Raw genomic sequence first — 15,511 nt, 5'->3', positions numbered from 1 at the left:
CAACTCGGGGAATTCGCCACACTGGGCAGACGGGATGCATCGAGCGTCAACGCCAGGAAACAAGCGTAAGAACAACGCCGCCACCGGCATCGCCGCCGACGCCGCCACCGCAGAGTTGAAAGGGAATGCGGTTGCGGCGAATGTGCTCACTGGAGCGTGTGCAGGCTAAAAGAAAGCGGCACGGCGTGATTCGCAGTGGGATAGGCACAGCAGCCTGCACAGCGCTGTGCATTTATCGGGCACGTCGGAGGAAAGAGGTGAGGGGGGGGGAAGAAAAAAATATAAAACTCTACATGAGCTGCAGTAATTGGGCAGTAATGATCTAACAGTGTCTTGCATTCACTTCAAAACACTTCCCAACCCCCCCCTAACCCTCCCCCCAACCCCGCCCCCTCCAACACAAAATGCCGTGCTTTGTGGTACGCTATGCGAGCCTCTTGGTCGGACAAATTTCCTCCCTCTGCTGCGCATTTTTTGTTTGTTCTCAGCAGTCGGCCGCCATCATCCTGCGCACGGAAGGGCGAGTAAAACCGTGGTGGGTACAACCGTGGGCGAGTAAAACCGAGGCGAGGTCGGTTAAACGCGTGGAAGCAATGACGTAGTTAAAATACGAGCTACTCTAACAATTGCGTACATTATCATGTCACAAGTGGCTTACTTTGAACTTAATTTGAAGTTTAAACTCGGGAAATTATAGCATCACGATTTTTTTTTTTGTCGGCAGCAAACACTTATAGAGGCAAATTTGTCGAGATCCAGTGGTCATCCCTAATTGGCAACCACCAACCACGCCCCCCTCGCCCCCCACCCCCACAAAGGTACAACCAGCTCATGTGAAAATAGAGAAGGGGCAAGGGGGGGTCAGTGGGTGCCTCCGTGTTAGCTACGCGCATCGCGTTTTAACAAACGCGGATTACGTGCGCGACCGAACGACGCACACAGATAAGGGGCGATCGTTCCCCCCCCACCCACCCCTCCTCCCCTCGCACTTCTCCCCAGGGGAGACGCGTTGCCCGCAATGCAGAGGGAGGACGGAGAAGCGTTCTCTGTCGCGCGCTCGACTTTGTTCCTGTCGCGTGTCGGCCCTCGGCGGTGTTTCCCGGCCCCTTCCCCCCCTGGAAGGCCTCGGGTGTCGCGGCCGTCAGGGCAGAGAAGAAAGCCCCGATGGTGGTGGCGGTGGGGGGCTGACAGGGAGAGGGAGAGAGAGGGGGGGGACTAGAACTCATCGTGCCGCGTCAGGGCCTCGCCAAAGTTGGTCGCTTGGCTTCCCACGAAGAGGTCGTGCTTGTCCAGGATCTCCTCCTTGCTCAGCTTGCCGTCCTGAGCATAGCGCAGCAACAAAGACAAAGATTCCACCCCGATTAGCACGGTTGGCTGTGTAAAGCGCAAAAGAAGTTAAACATAATACATACAATACAGGACAAGTGCTGTTAACGAGCACCTACAAAGGCCGGCACGGCACACAAACGGCGGGTGACCAGCACCGTGCCTGGCAGCCTTCGTCTCCTGAGTGCTGATGTTTACACATTGCACCAGGTACTCGTTTAAGGCTGAGACGGCCTAGGGGAGGCCCATGACTGCTTCAGATATTCCTAACCAATGGTGGGCTGCGAGCAGGAATGGAACCTCAGGGTCGCCGGGTTTATAACCACTGTGCCGCCGCCCATAACAACACCACAGACACACTCGCCCCCAACATGGAATACACACTCGGTTCATACACTACACTTGTAGCACCTAACATGCCACAACATAGTAAAACACATCTCCCACGGCACACGCACAAATCCCACCACCGCTCCCACACACCACACCGCAGATTGGTACGAGGGGACAAGAGAACGCTTCAACGACCGCTCGTTTGCACCGATCGGGTTTTCGCGAACCCGGCGGGTTGTCATGGTGACGTGGAGGTGTCACCTTGTCGCTGTCCGACTCGTAGACGAGGTGGCGGGCCTCTGCCTCCGCGTGGTCGTAGTCCGAGGGCAGGATCCAGGCCATCGTCTCCTCCTTGTCCATCTTGCCATCCTTGTTGGTGTCGCGGAAGTCCGTGAACTGCTGTCGCTCCGTCTTCACCCACTCGGGTTCCTCGCTCTCCCCGGCCTGGTTGTACATGTCCCCTGTGGGAGGGGGCAGAGGTGCGCAGAGGTGGTAAGGTGGAGGTGGTCAACGCTAACATGGTGGATGCAACATTGGGTCAAGTGCTTCCAACAAGACGCTTGCGGTGATGCGGGATTTTGTGAGGGTTAGGGTAAAGCTTACAAAAAGTACTTGACAATCTTGTATACGTATATATACATAACAAGACAAAGATCCCCTCTACAACCGTGAACAGACTGTTGTGGCGAGTGCTGTTAAGAGAGCACCTATGGAGGGCAGCACGGCCCACGAGGGGATGGGTGGCCAGCACCACAGACACAGGATTTATATAACATCTGAATTCAATCGAACCTCAAGACGCTGTAGAGAATCAGTGGACATTCAAAGAGAGGGGTAGTCAGTCATGTCTTAAGTCTGCACCTGGACAGGGCCGAGGAGTCGACAGTAAATGTGTTTAAGTGTCATGGGAAGAGATTGAAAGACAAATAAAAGTTGAAAACAGATCCCAATCAGTGCTGCTTTAGGTTAATGTGGCTATTGCTGGCAGCATCTTCATTGCCATTTTTGTGTTTAGTTTGTTGTCCTTCCCCCGCACATCCGATTAGCACGGCTGGCCTACATACAGTTCGAAATAAGTTCAACATACATACAAATATACATGCGTCACATCATCTTCAATGCACTTGATTTCATCAGAGTTTAGAAGAGAGTTGAGCATGGTTAACCTCAGAATGACACTCCCTCAGAACACCTTTGGCTGTGAGGTGGCTAAGAGAGATGGCTTACAGCTTCGTATTGAATCCATAGCTGTGTGAAGCATTCAGTGCAATTTCCCAAAGTGTGCGTGGGGTTATTTTTGTTCCCCCCACGCAACACTTGATGCGCAGCGATGTATTTCTATAACAAAGTTTTAGTTTTTTTTGGGTTAGATGGCTTAAACATGCGTTGCTAAACCCGTCACCACCCGACACGGCCAATTACTAAGGAGTGTCAAGTAAACAAAACGTGACGATTAGTTACTAGTTCGGCGCACGGGTGTGTTGGAGACTGAACCCACAGCATTTACAATTCGATAAGTGTGCTGCTCCGCTGGCGATTACGCGATATAATCCAAAACAAAAACAAAACTTTATTGTGGTAGCCTATGTGTTAAACCGATCAATGTCTTTATGAGCCACCTGCACACAAAGTCATGTTTACAACAGGATTCTGAGGCCTTCCCGGTATTGCCAACAGCCCTCCCCCCAAGGTGCCTTTCAAAGGCCGGTGCTTTTCCGAGCAAGTCCCAGGGGGCTTACCGATGTACTCGTTCAGATCAATGAAGCCATCTCCGTTCTTGTCAATGTCTTCCATGGTTTCCTGAAAGAGATGGAAAGGTGCCTGCTTGAGAACAAAAGACGATCAACAACAAAACACACACGAAGCAGAGCCCGCAGCCCGTCAGGAATTTCCACCGCAGGCATTTCCTGCAAAGGGTTGCCACGAGGCACTTTGCCAAACATAGCATGGCTTAATTTCACTCCTCCTCCCCACCTGATAGTTGCTGCTGCTAGTCAGCAGGGCTTAATAAACCGAGTTTAACACATAGGCTTTCGTCACCAATATCATCCATAATACAGGTTTTGGCTCTCCAACACATCGGCATGCTGTACTAGTAACGAACTGGCATGTTCTGTTAACGTGACAAACCTTACTAATTGGCTGTGTCGGGTGGTGGCGGGTTTAACGACATATATTTACGCGATCTAACTCAAAAAACAACCTGTATTATGTTTAATAAACTGCTCCGCATCGTAGTTGGCAACGTTCTAAATCAGATGAAGAATGGATGCCTTTAACGTTTTTGGCAGGCAAACACATGTACACCGTTATCAACACGACTGTCATTTGCCCATAAAAGGCAGTGTTTTTGTCAGTACGTTATTCGTGCCAGGACGGATTCACTTTGAGACCACGTGAAGTGTAGAGGCACGGGACCGACCCAGGTGTCATGGGTTAAATGACTGAGACGATTAGCAGACACCACCTGTGAGGCCGCTCACTGTGCTACATTGCAGAGCGGGAATCGAACTCGGGCCGTCGGATTCGTAGGCGCAGCGCGCTAACCGCACACACGTACACGCACGCACACACGTGTGGGCACGAGCCCAGACGTACGGTGACGATGATGTCCTTCATGTGCTCAAACTCCTCGGGATGCAGGAAGGCGGTGAACTCCTCCTTGGAGGCTTGCCCGTCGCCGTCCACGTCGGCCGCCTTGAACCTGCGCTCGTCGCGCCCCAGCATCTGCTTGTAGTTGAAGCCGTCCTCCTCGCCGCCCTGCGCCTCCTCTGGTGTCACGCACGCGACGGCGGAGAGAATCACCGGTGCCGACTAAAAGCACTCAATTCAGGATTACGTGCAGCAATGTGCGTACGACCCGGCCTCAGACGAGTACCTGGCGGCGAGGTGTGTAAACATCGCCACTAGGGGAGACAAAGGTGGACGGGCATGGCGCTGGGCACTCACCCCCTCCCCCCCCCCCCGTGCCGGCCTGTATAGGTCCTGCTCGCTAACAGCACTTGCCCCAACAGGCTGTTAAGGCTAAACGGGGGTTCTTTGTATGTATGTTGAACTTCTTTCACGTTATACGTAGCCAAACCGCGCTCATGGGAAGTGCAGGGGGGGGGGGGGAAGGACAAAAAACTAAACACAAAATGCAATTCTAAAGAAACTAGTTTTCAATCTGGATTTAAAAGTGCATAGCTCCAGTGGCTTCCCAATAAAATCAGCGGCTTCCACATAAAAGCGATCACCGGCCCCTAACTTGCAGGCCAGTTTCGAGTCACCTTGTTCTGCACAGGGACAGCTTCCCCTGGGGGTGGCCCTTCGAACGTTTGAGATGAGATGTGACGGCGAGGTGCTTTGAGTTGCCAAGGCATTTAAGCGCCACAAGCGGAAAATATTTGGATCATAATATAAAGGGGGGGGGGTGAAGAATGGAAACTGCCGTGGTACGCGTGGGCACGTCAAAAGAATGCCATCTAACCAGACTTGAGTAAAAGCAATGACAATCACAGTTGCTGGCAACAAAGTCAGAAGGAAGTCCACGGAAAAGGTGAACCTGAAGGCATTGTTCTTAAGACACTGGGAAGAAAAGGTTCTGACGTGGACGCAAAACTTCTTCTGTCGTATGGCTGCTGATGTAGACGCAAGCAACAGCTACAATTTCACATTCAAGTGTTCAAGCCGGAAAACTGCGTCAGCAGGTGCACTGTCGCATAGGGGATTCAAACCGATATTTTAAATTTTCAGAGCTGGAATTTTGCCATAATTAAATCGCAGAATCAATAATAACGCGATTTTTTTTTTTCGTTACCAATCTTTGGTTACGTTACAGAGCCGAGAGAGTTCCGGACCAACATTTTCTTTCTCTAAAACGCACGACAGTGGAATATAATTGCAGCTCAAAAAATAAATAAAACCCCACAGCTCTCCACATTCCTCAGCGCAACGCTAACGCTGTGCGCCAGAAGCTAAAACATCCCGCGCGATGGGTGGAAACGCCAAGCCTTCTCCATCCAACCACCACCCCTACCTCTCCAGCGACTACATTTACATTTATAAAGGCACGGGACCAACACACATGACTCACGGTAGGATATCTTCCAGCACAGACCCCCCCCCCCCGACCATCTCTCTGACAAAAGCACGATGGCAATTGCTCAGTCTCCCTCAACATCCTGAAATAAATCATCTTTAGAAAACTACGGAACAGACTCATTGCAGACAACTCGACTAAACCAGATGTAGGCTTCCGGACAAATAACACGGAATGGTTTTGTTTTGTTGACACGAAATCTTCTCAATGAAAAAAAAAAATCGCTTGTGCAACGCAGCGACTGCCCCGCTCCCATACGCGATGTCCCTTTAATTAACAACAGCTTCCGCAGGGCCTTCTGTGGGCGTGTGAAGTAAACATCCTTCTTAATTCATCCAGATGGGCAAGTGATGAGTCGATAGGGGAGGGAGGGGGGGCGCTGAAATGTTGAATAAAGAATGAGATGCTCAAGCCAAACCAATAACAAAAAAAATCTCTGTAGAACACGCCTCTATCGGGAGTCCGGTTAAAACAGAGGAAATGAACAAACGCGATAAGCGAGATTACGCCGACGTGTCAGGAGGGACTAACTTAAAGGCTTAGAGAGGGGCGAGGCAACGATTCGGGGGTCGAAACCTAGTTCTAAACGCCTTTCGTAAAAATAAACATTTCCTCAACTTTCAGCGAGTGTAGATTATCTCGGCCCCAATCGCCAATAACTGCACGAAAAAAATTCCACGGTTGGGAATTAACGACAATCTATTCCACAAGCGAGCAGGTAGTGCAGCGGTGACAAGGCAGGTAACAATGGATGGATTCAAATAAATTCTTCCTCCGCTGACGACGATGCATGCATCTCAATATGCGTGTAAGGCGGAATTAATTTTCAATTAATATTACGTGGCGGTTTATTTCACGTCAAAAACCCAGCAGCCGCCGAAGATTCTACACGCACCACAGACGGCAACAACAGAATCCATTCTTTAATCCAATCACTGCCCACAATCTTGACAATTCACGATATTGTGGTAGTGGTGGTGGATAAATCAATGACATGCCTAGTGACGGCTAAGGTTTTGGTTTACCATTGCACAATAGCGCGCGCATGCATGCCGCCCCTGCCCCAATGCCACAAGGACAGACCGTCCGAATGTAACGACCCAACGTGTGTCAAAGCACTTAACTGTTTCGCCAAATGCAGCGAGGAATTTTGGCCACGTACTAATCACAGTGCAGCCGCTGGAGGACAATTATCTTTTACACAAAAGCGGGAGATACTTAAATTAGATAGCTTGGAATAACCGACGCCACAAAACGATTTTTAATTAATGCTGTTCAGAGATTCGCAATTTCAGCCTAACACGCATACTAACGAGCAAGTTCATGAATCGCTTTGTGCGTAGCAAGGACAGCGGAGCACACACGTGACCACCTAGGTACAAACCAAACAAACAAACTGCGTTTGGCAGTGGGTGCACAAAGCACACGCAACAAAAATAACTATTTTTCCTTTTAAGGCCGTGGTCTTGACAAATGTGTTGATTTATTTGTTAGCTGAGCAAGTACAAACCATAGGACTAACGGCAATTAAAACAAAACATCTCAAGAAAACAAGAGAACTGCTTTGGAATTTGTTTCAGGAGAGGCTGAAGAGTGCAGCAATCGTGGTGGTGATGGCAGTGGCTGTAGCGGCAGGAACACGTGTCGTCTGCTTTCTGCCATTAATGCATTCCTTCTGAGACCGGACCGACAGCTTGACGTGCAAGCGCGATTGGCGCTATAACCGGCACTGACCGGGGCCCCGTAAGCGGGCGGCACTGCGAGCGGCAAGCAAGCCAGCAAGCTGGGACTTGTGTGTTCAACACGTACGCTTTCACGACCGAAACCGGGCAGACTTCTTCACAATTCTGGAAAATCGCCTGAAGCTGGTTGCAATCACCAGAGAAACGTCCTACTCAAGTCGTAAATGTTGTGGGTTTACTCTCCAACACACCCGTGTGCTGGAATCGTAACTAATTGGCGCATTTTGTTTTCCGTGACAAACCTGTGTTGGGTGGTGGCGGGTTTAACAACATATATATTTGCACGACCTCACCCAAAAAACCTTCATCGTGGAGATAACAGTCAGCGGCAAGGGTGCTCAGCAATTCAACAAAATGCAAAATAGGTCATCGGTGGAGGCCCGAGAGGTATTTTTAAACACGAGCCAAACATAGCGCACGACACGCAAGAACGAGGCAAGCGATGTTTCCGACCCCTCTCCCCACCACCTACTGGATGAATTGTCGCCACTCAAGAGTAACGGTTTCCCATCAATTCTTCTGTTGTTGGACATTCCAGCGCACGTGGATTCTAAATTAGTTGGCGTGCTACGGTTTCTTGGAAAGAAACAATCATTGTATCGATTTACCGATCAAAATTGAGTCTTACGTTCGCGATTTATCGGAGGCTGAGGGGGTGAGCTGAAAGAATGTGGTGAAACGAAATACGAGGTCGGTGGATGTGGCTTGGGAATAGGCACAGAACAGAAATACACGAACAAAGCAGATCCGAGCAGCTGACCCCCATGCAACGAGACCTTTTGGCTTGGAAGCAAACGATGCCAAGCACTGGTTGCAAGTTAGTGAGCGATGGAGCATGTCAGTGTTAACTCCCTCGCCTGGTATACATGAGGTCGTGGGTTAAATCCAGACCCTGACACATGTAAATTTGGAGTTTTCACGTTCTCCCCTTGGTCGTGTGGATTTTTCTCTGGGTCCTCCGATTTTTCCCTCCACGTTTAGAATCAGCGTGCGTTTAGAGTATTTGGCTGTAATAAATTTCCACATAAGCCACTTCGTTGAGCTATCATTTGTGGCAAGGTCGCTTCTGAAAAACAGCTATATAGTGGGTCTTACCTGGTCAAATAAAATGAGTTTTAGGTTTAGTTTAGATTGAGCCAGTGCATGCGTGAGCAACTGAGTGAGCGACCGAGCCAGCAAATGCTGAATGCTTGCGTAAGCAACCGTGCGATTGGAGATGTGCATAAGTGAGCGACCGAGCCAGCAATTGCTGAATGCGTGCATGCGTGAGCAACCGAGTGACTGAATGTGTGCGTGAGTGAGCGATCGAGTGAGCGAGCGAGCGAGCGACTGCTGAATGCGTGCGTGAGCGACCCAGCGACTGAATTAGTGCATGAGTGAGCGAGTGAATGAATGCGACCACGAGTGAGCGCTCGAGTGAGCGGTGCGAGCGCCGCACCGGCGAGGAAACCGTAGGTGGCGTTGCGGTACTCCTCCCACGACACGGAGCCGTCGCCGTCGATGTCGTGGCCCGTCCACTGGCGGTCGACATCCTCATACACCCAGCGCCGCTGTGTGTGCTTGATCCACATCGTCATCTCGTCCTGCGTCACCAGCCCATCGCCGTCGCTGTCGATCTTCTCCACTATTTTCCTACGGGAGGGCGGGGCAAAAGGAACAACCCGGGTGTTAAAAATGTACAAAAATCGTGCATACGCATGGGATTTTATAGAATGCTTTCAAACGTGTTTGCTCTCCGGGGTTGTTTCACCCAGCGAAAACAGCGATTGGTTCTCAAAGCAGCACAACGAGATGATGTCACACGCAGCGTGCGGTCGCATCGTCATCGTGCGGTCGCGCGATGACGTCTCATGTAAATGACGTACTCTCCTTGTCTGCCTTGTTAATCGTAGTCAAGTTTTGGGCAACCCTTTGGTCAATTGGCCAATTTTCTCTGGGGTAAATCCCAAATTGCAACAACTTTGCAACGCAATTTCCTTCATAATGGATCAACTTTGAGTTATCGTGCCCTCACTACAGAAACACGGGCGGAACCTAAGAAGGTGTTCACCCCTGCCACGTATACGTACAGAATGAGGGCCTTCCCCACGCCAATGTGGGTCGTGGAGGTTATTTGACCATACTTCACCACACTGGTCAGAGCAGATTGTCGAATGCAGGGAACATGGACCCAGGAACATAGAACAGTACAGGTTTGCTGCAGTGCCCTTCTGCTGCTCCACTGCCTTATGAAAACCTGAATATGCATGTTGGTCACCCGTTTAAACACTATCCAGACTCTATCCTGCTTAGCTTGAGACCGGAAGCTATTGGGGCACATTTCTGGTGATTTGGTCATAGGCGCATTATTCATAACAAGAGGAAAATATGGTCGCGTCAGCTGCCACACAACGGGCAAAAAGAACTCTGCTCATGTGAGCCACGACGAGCGAAATGCCCGGCGCTGAACATTGAAGGAGGTCCTGAGATGACAGCTCCAAAGAGTGAAGCTGACTGCACTCGGGGGCTTTTTTGCACACACGTCAGTTTATACAATACGCAAATTTATATAATGTTTAAACACGGCTACATCTCAAGTCGTAGGTGGAGGAACGGAGGTCTTGAGCCCAGGTTCTTGAACATGGGAAGTGAACAGCACGAACGATCGAGAATAAGCAATCTCCCCCCTGATCAACAGCTGACCGCGAGCTTTGGTTGAAAGGCTTGGTTGCTGGAGCACAGCGAGATGAGAGGCGGCGAGTATTGGGAGTGCGTAGAGGAGAAGTAGGGCGAGCCGAGAGTGAAGGAGCAGAGGGCAGGGGCAAAGTCCGCACAGTACGACTCGTTTGACCATCACACACTGGCAAAAATAAACTATCTACTACTTGTTCAAGTGCGCTGCAAGTTGAAATGTTTTAAGAAATACTTTGCTTCAACCGAGTGTTACAATAACGGCTTAGCTACGTTGAGGGTTTCTTTTCAGCTTAGTCAAAAAAGTGGCTTGTTGCAGGTAGGACGAGTTTAAACGAACAAACTTCTCGACGACAGCTGTTCTCTGTCAAGTTCACATGTTTAGAGTGAACCAAAAAAAGTAGCGCCGCGATACCTAGCATTTTCCCCACAGGGCAAATCTTCGGTCCTCATGGAATATCGTTTCTCTTTTCCAAAAAACTAATTCTCCCAATTATATTCCCACCCGTGCCATCGGCGTCGCGTTCGTACGAGATGAACCCGCCAGAAACGGGTCCCGGAAAATGCCTTGATAGAATACTTCAGGTTTGTGTTTTTTTAACGTTAGGTAACAGGCACGTAACCGAGCATCGATTAATCAATTAAAATCGATTCTAACATTCACGATAAGTGCCTCCAATTGTGCACGTAAGAATAAAATATTGGATCTGTATTTAGGGGATGAAAGTAGTTTATGTAGCTACCAGAATCGCTATATTTACCAATGTCAATCAATTGAGGATTGAAGACCTCCTGTGCCATGTTGGTCGTAGGGGTTGTTTCACCACATTGTGTAAAAAAACTACGATGACATTACACATAATGGTATCATCACGTTTAATGCGAAGGCTAACCTTTTTAGTGCTGTTTTTTTATCACCATGTTGCGGGAAGTTTTCTAGGCTCAGTGCCGAATATCAACATAACCTTATCCCAGAATTTCATAAATTTATGGGCCATCTTTACGAGAGCTATGGCCAACATACATACAGAGCTAATGTATGCTAAGCATAGTCTGAAACATGAATAATATCCCCGAATCTAATTGCAACCCTCTCTAATTGTGACCATCAATAAAATATCATGCAGGGATGGCTAATAAATCGTTCCAGGTCACGCATTACCTCCCGGTGTCACCTCAAGAGAGGCACGCGGTTTCTTAATGCCGAAGTTAGCAGCTGCTACTTCTAGCTCAAGTAGCGTCTCTTCTCTCTCTGGCTCCCTCGCGAGCCTCGACTGACTCACCCGAGGCGCTCCTTGCTCTCCTCGGGCGAGAGCTGATCGAAGGTTTTGGCCGTCTCGGCGCCCAGGAAGGCCTCGTGGTCGTAGTCGAAGCTCTGCTCGTCGTCGTGCTTCTTCTCGCTGAGCGGCTCGTCAGGGTGCACGCGGTTCTTCTTCTCCGCCGTGGGCTTGGCCAGCGCCAGACACGCGCACAGCGCCACAAATGCCACCTTCTGCCAACCGCACGCCATGGCTCGTCGATTTGCCTACCCTGCTATTGGAAATTTCTGGAACAAAAAAAAACACAACAAAAAATGATCATTGTGCATCTATTTTAGAGATAAGGAGATGACACAGAAATTACTTCAAAAGCATAGTTTGCGAAGTCACCATCTAGGGTTGTTGTCGGATACAAAGTAGTGCGATTGTTGTTGCAACAGTTCCGAATGGATGTCTTTGTCTCTTATGCTAATAACATCATTGGAAATAATTTCGGTTGAAAAAAATGCAGACCTCTTTTAAAATAAACTTTAAAAAACAAAACACAGATATGTTTTTCCACCCAATCGTTATTCCAGTTGTCCTTTCAGGATCTTGTCATGAGACCATTAACTCACTAAACTTGTGAACCTAGGTTAATCAGGCAGCTGCCCAGGTTTGCGGCCAAGATATCAAAAGTGCCAGCTCAGCACTCTGACTTTTGACCCACTTGGCCACATCTCATAGCTGTAACTTTTATTACTTGGCGTTTTAAAGACTTCTGCTTGCCCCGTTGTAATTATGTTTTACTTTCTTCAGTTGTACTTGTCATTTTTTAAAACTTAGTTTTTATGAGTGTAACTAATGCTTTGGGGATGAAATGTACCAAGTTTTATTTCATTATTCAATGATCAAGTTTTTTTATTGGCCGAGGTCACCGAGTAAAAGCTTTCAGGCTACATTTGATCTTAGCTCTTAAAACTTGATGCTGAACTCGTATATGTCAGTCCCATCAGCAGTGGGAGCCACCCACACTTGATTCATTTCAGTAATTGCTGTGGGATACAGGTAACTTTAAAGTTTGAATAAATCACAATACGATTATAAACTCTCTACAACCACAGTGTACAGGTTTGGTATTACATGAACTATAAAGGTTGCCAGGAGATGACTGTAAAACAATACAATATTAAATCCATCTGTGTGAAGATTTCAACATTGCTCACATTCGTGGCCTGCACCCCCTTAAACCTGGCACAAGTTGCCAACGGTGGCTCAAGTCACGAGCGGTCAGGCGTAGCTAATCGGCCATTAGTGGCAGGAAATTTCTCAACGGTGGAAAGATTGCCGTGCTGACGGGAACTCAAATCTTACGAAAAACGGCCCAAGTTCCCTTCTAATCCGGGGGGCACATCAAAGTTCAAACACACTATCGGTTGGAATACGAAACTTATACAGTACCCACTTAACCCAAAATCCGTTAACCCGGGATATCAAACGTGCAACAGCTAATGAGAGTTTTAGCGAGATGCTGGGGAGATGTTAAGTGTCAAATACCTCGCCTGGTGAACGCGAGGTCGTAGGTTCGATCCCGACCCTGACGCCCGCTCTATATTTGGAGTTGTCGTGTTCTCGCTGTGATCACGCCCTCCGTCCCCCTCCACATTTTGAATCGACATACGTTTTAGAATATTTGGCTGCGATACATTTCCCATGATAAGCCACTTCGTTGAGCTATCAATTGTGGCCAGGTCGCTTCTGAAAAAGAGCTACATAGCTCAGTGGGCCTTACCTGGTAAAATAAAAAAAAGTTTTAGTTATAGAGAGTTTGGAGATAGGTGGCGATAATGTGATGGGTCTTGGAATCAATGGCATTGGCCATTATGTTTTGACTGTTTGACTTAGATTTAAACTCTGTTAACCCGAAACGCAGTCAATCCCAAAAACATGCGATTTACAACTTTGAGTACCAAACGATCAAACCACAAACCAACGAAGCCTTTGCAATGGAATGTACTCCTACCTCTCAAATCAATTACCCCCCATCCCTGACCTATTAAACCACAACCCATGCCCTTATAACACCTAAAATAACCCGTATCGCTGATTAAACCCTTTATAACCCAACCCCCCATGACCTGACATTTGTTTCAAAACACTCGACAAATAACCCCAACTATCTCTAACCTCTGACCCAATAGAGCCACAACTGCTGACCCCCAGACCCCGTCGTTAACATCCAACAACAACAAAATCCTGAAACGCCGCTCCTTCTTATCGCCTATACCAGGCCAGGGCCCGGCAAGCGCCCGCGGCATCTCCCGATGTGTGCGTGTCGCGACTCCCGCAAAAAAACACACAATCAAGTCGGCCAGCCAGACTAACAACAAAGAGACTAACACGGCGTTGGCCAGATTTGTTTGTAAAAAATAAAAAACATCGACCAAACCAGACAAGACTCGTTTACATTTAAGACAAGATACCGGTGTCGGAGGTCAGAGGTCACCCGAACACAGACAGACACACACACAAGATGCAGTCATTACATCCAAACTACTCATCAGCCAGGTCCGCAGCAGCAACAACAACGACGACGCTGGAAAGTTGAAGCGCGAATTGAATCTTACGCGAATATAGTGAAGACGAAGCTGCCGCTGCTGATGGAGGTGCTACTGATGGTGCTGCTGGTGGTGATGGGAGCCGCTACAGCGTCCGCCCGTTACCTCAACCCCACCCCGCCCCGCCCCTCACCCTCCCCTCACCCGCCAATCACACGACGCGAAGCTCGCGGTGCCGTCGCCCCGAGTGACAGAGCCGCGCCTCCTGATTGGACGCTGCGGGCTCCGCGAAGGAGGTTCGGGGGCGGGGCGCGCGCCGCTTCCGATTGGAGAGAGCCCCCCCCCCGCCACGTGGCGGTTTCCGACCCAGACGGCGCGACTTGATTGGTCGGCATCGGTCACGCGGGCGCCCCCCGCGGGAGAAGAGGGGGGGGTCCAGCTGACCAATGAGCGGGCGGCAGCGCGTGCCTTGCGCCGGTTGGTGGAGACGCGTTTTCCCGCCAACGTGGCAGATGAGGGAGGGAGGGGGGGGCGGTAACGGGGGGGGGGTCAATAATTGAGTTCAATTGCAATTCCCTTGAGATGTTTGTCAAATATTAAACATTGGCTCTAACACGATTATAAACGGTGGACTTTTACCAAAAATTATCGAATATGATGCCATTCACTGGAGATTAATTGTTTACCTCATGATGATGGTTATGATGATGTTTAATTGACATTTCTCTCATGATCACAAGCAAGAATGTTCTTTACTTGATACTTTTCAGAATGGATTTTAAGTTGAGATGCCCTCATCAGCAATGTTTTCAAGCTGACACTTGGCTCATAAATCTAAATAAACACCCCTAATCAATGTTTTCCCATTCACCTTGCTTACTTTACATTATATCGTCTTTACTCTTTAATGATGTGCCTTATTTTTATTCAAGTTTGCCTCGGGCAAGAGACGTGGTAACTGCCTTTATTTGAAATGTCCAAAAGAGTTCCCCCTTTAGCATAAATACTGCAGTGCACTTTAAGCATGTACTCTCCCCTTATTCTGAATTTAGCAATACATAAACTATTTTATACGTTACAGATTATAACATTAAATAACATTATCATACATCATGGGACCTCCTACATCATTTTTTTTGTTTGCATTTGACTGCAAGTATTGTGGTTAATGTAAGCATGATTCCTTGCAAAGGTGTCAGTTTTGTTGCCAGAAAAAAGGGGAAAACCCCTATTAGAACATTATCATAATAATGTGGTCTGGGTGGTGGGGGGGGGCTCTGGGTTCGCGTTTCCCGCCAACTTTCGCGGTGACGTGCGGGCATTTAAAGCGATGGAGGGCGTCAAGCGGACAAACGTAACTCAGTCGTTGATTTAATTACATTTTCTTTAAAATATGTCATCTTTTCCTGACATTTACAACCTACGTTAACTGCATCACTTCAGCACAGCTGTGTACAATATCTTAAGGGAAATTATATACATGTAACACATTGCGGTACTGTCAATGCAGTAGAACTAGCTGATGCTATTTTCCTGAACGTTGCAAAATAGTTTGAAATTAGA

At 48.6% G+C, this 15,511-nt stretch overlaps 2 protein-coding genes across 2 annotated transcripts in view; one reads left to right on the top strand and one right to left on the bottom strand.

Moving 5' to 3' along the window:
• Positions 1-641: 641 nt before the first annotated feature.
• On the bottom strand, positions 642-14,154 carry LOC144740654 (calumenin-B-like). Its single transcript, XM_078623450.1, has 7 exons — positions 14,018-14,154; positions 11,436-11,698; positions 8,921-9,114; positions 4,258-4,430; positions 3,399-3,459; positions 1,921-2,120; positions 642-1,320 (listed from the first exon to the last, which is right to left on the bottom strand). Exons 2-7 carry the CDS (start codon positions 11,660-11,662, stop codon positions 1,216-1,218), a joined length of 960 nt encoding a protein of 319 aa, XP_078479576.1. The 5' UTR covers positions 11,663-11,698; positions 14,018-14,154; the 3' UTR covers positions 642-1,215.
• Positions 14,155-15,278: 1,124 nt separating this feature from the next.
• FBXO47 (F-box protein 47) overlaps positions 15,279-15,511 on the top strand; it is a 32,933-nt gene continuing 32,700 nt past the window's right edge. Inside the window, exon 1 of the mRNA XM_078623449.1 lies at positions 15,279-15,302. Coding sequence (XP_078479575.1) covers positions 15,279-15,302 — 24 coding nt within the window. The remainder of the gene's footprint in view (positions 15,303-15,511) is intronic.

The sequence above is a fragment of the Lampetra planeri genome, unplaced genomic scaffold (assembly GCF_965212315.1).
Source record: "Lampetra planeri unplaced genomic scaffold, kcLamPlan1.2.h2 scaffold_256, whole genome shotgun sequence".
In the NCBI taxonomy this organism is placed as follows: Eukaryota; Metazoa; Chordata; class Hyperoartia; order Petromyzontiformes; family Petromyzontidae; genus Lampetra; species Lampetra planeri.
Note: the sequence above shows the minus strand (reverse complement) of the source record. Positions and strands in the feature narration are given on the sequence as shown.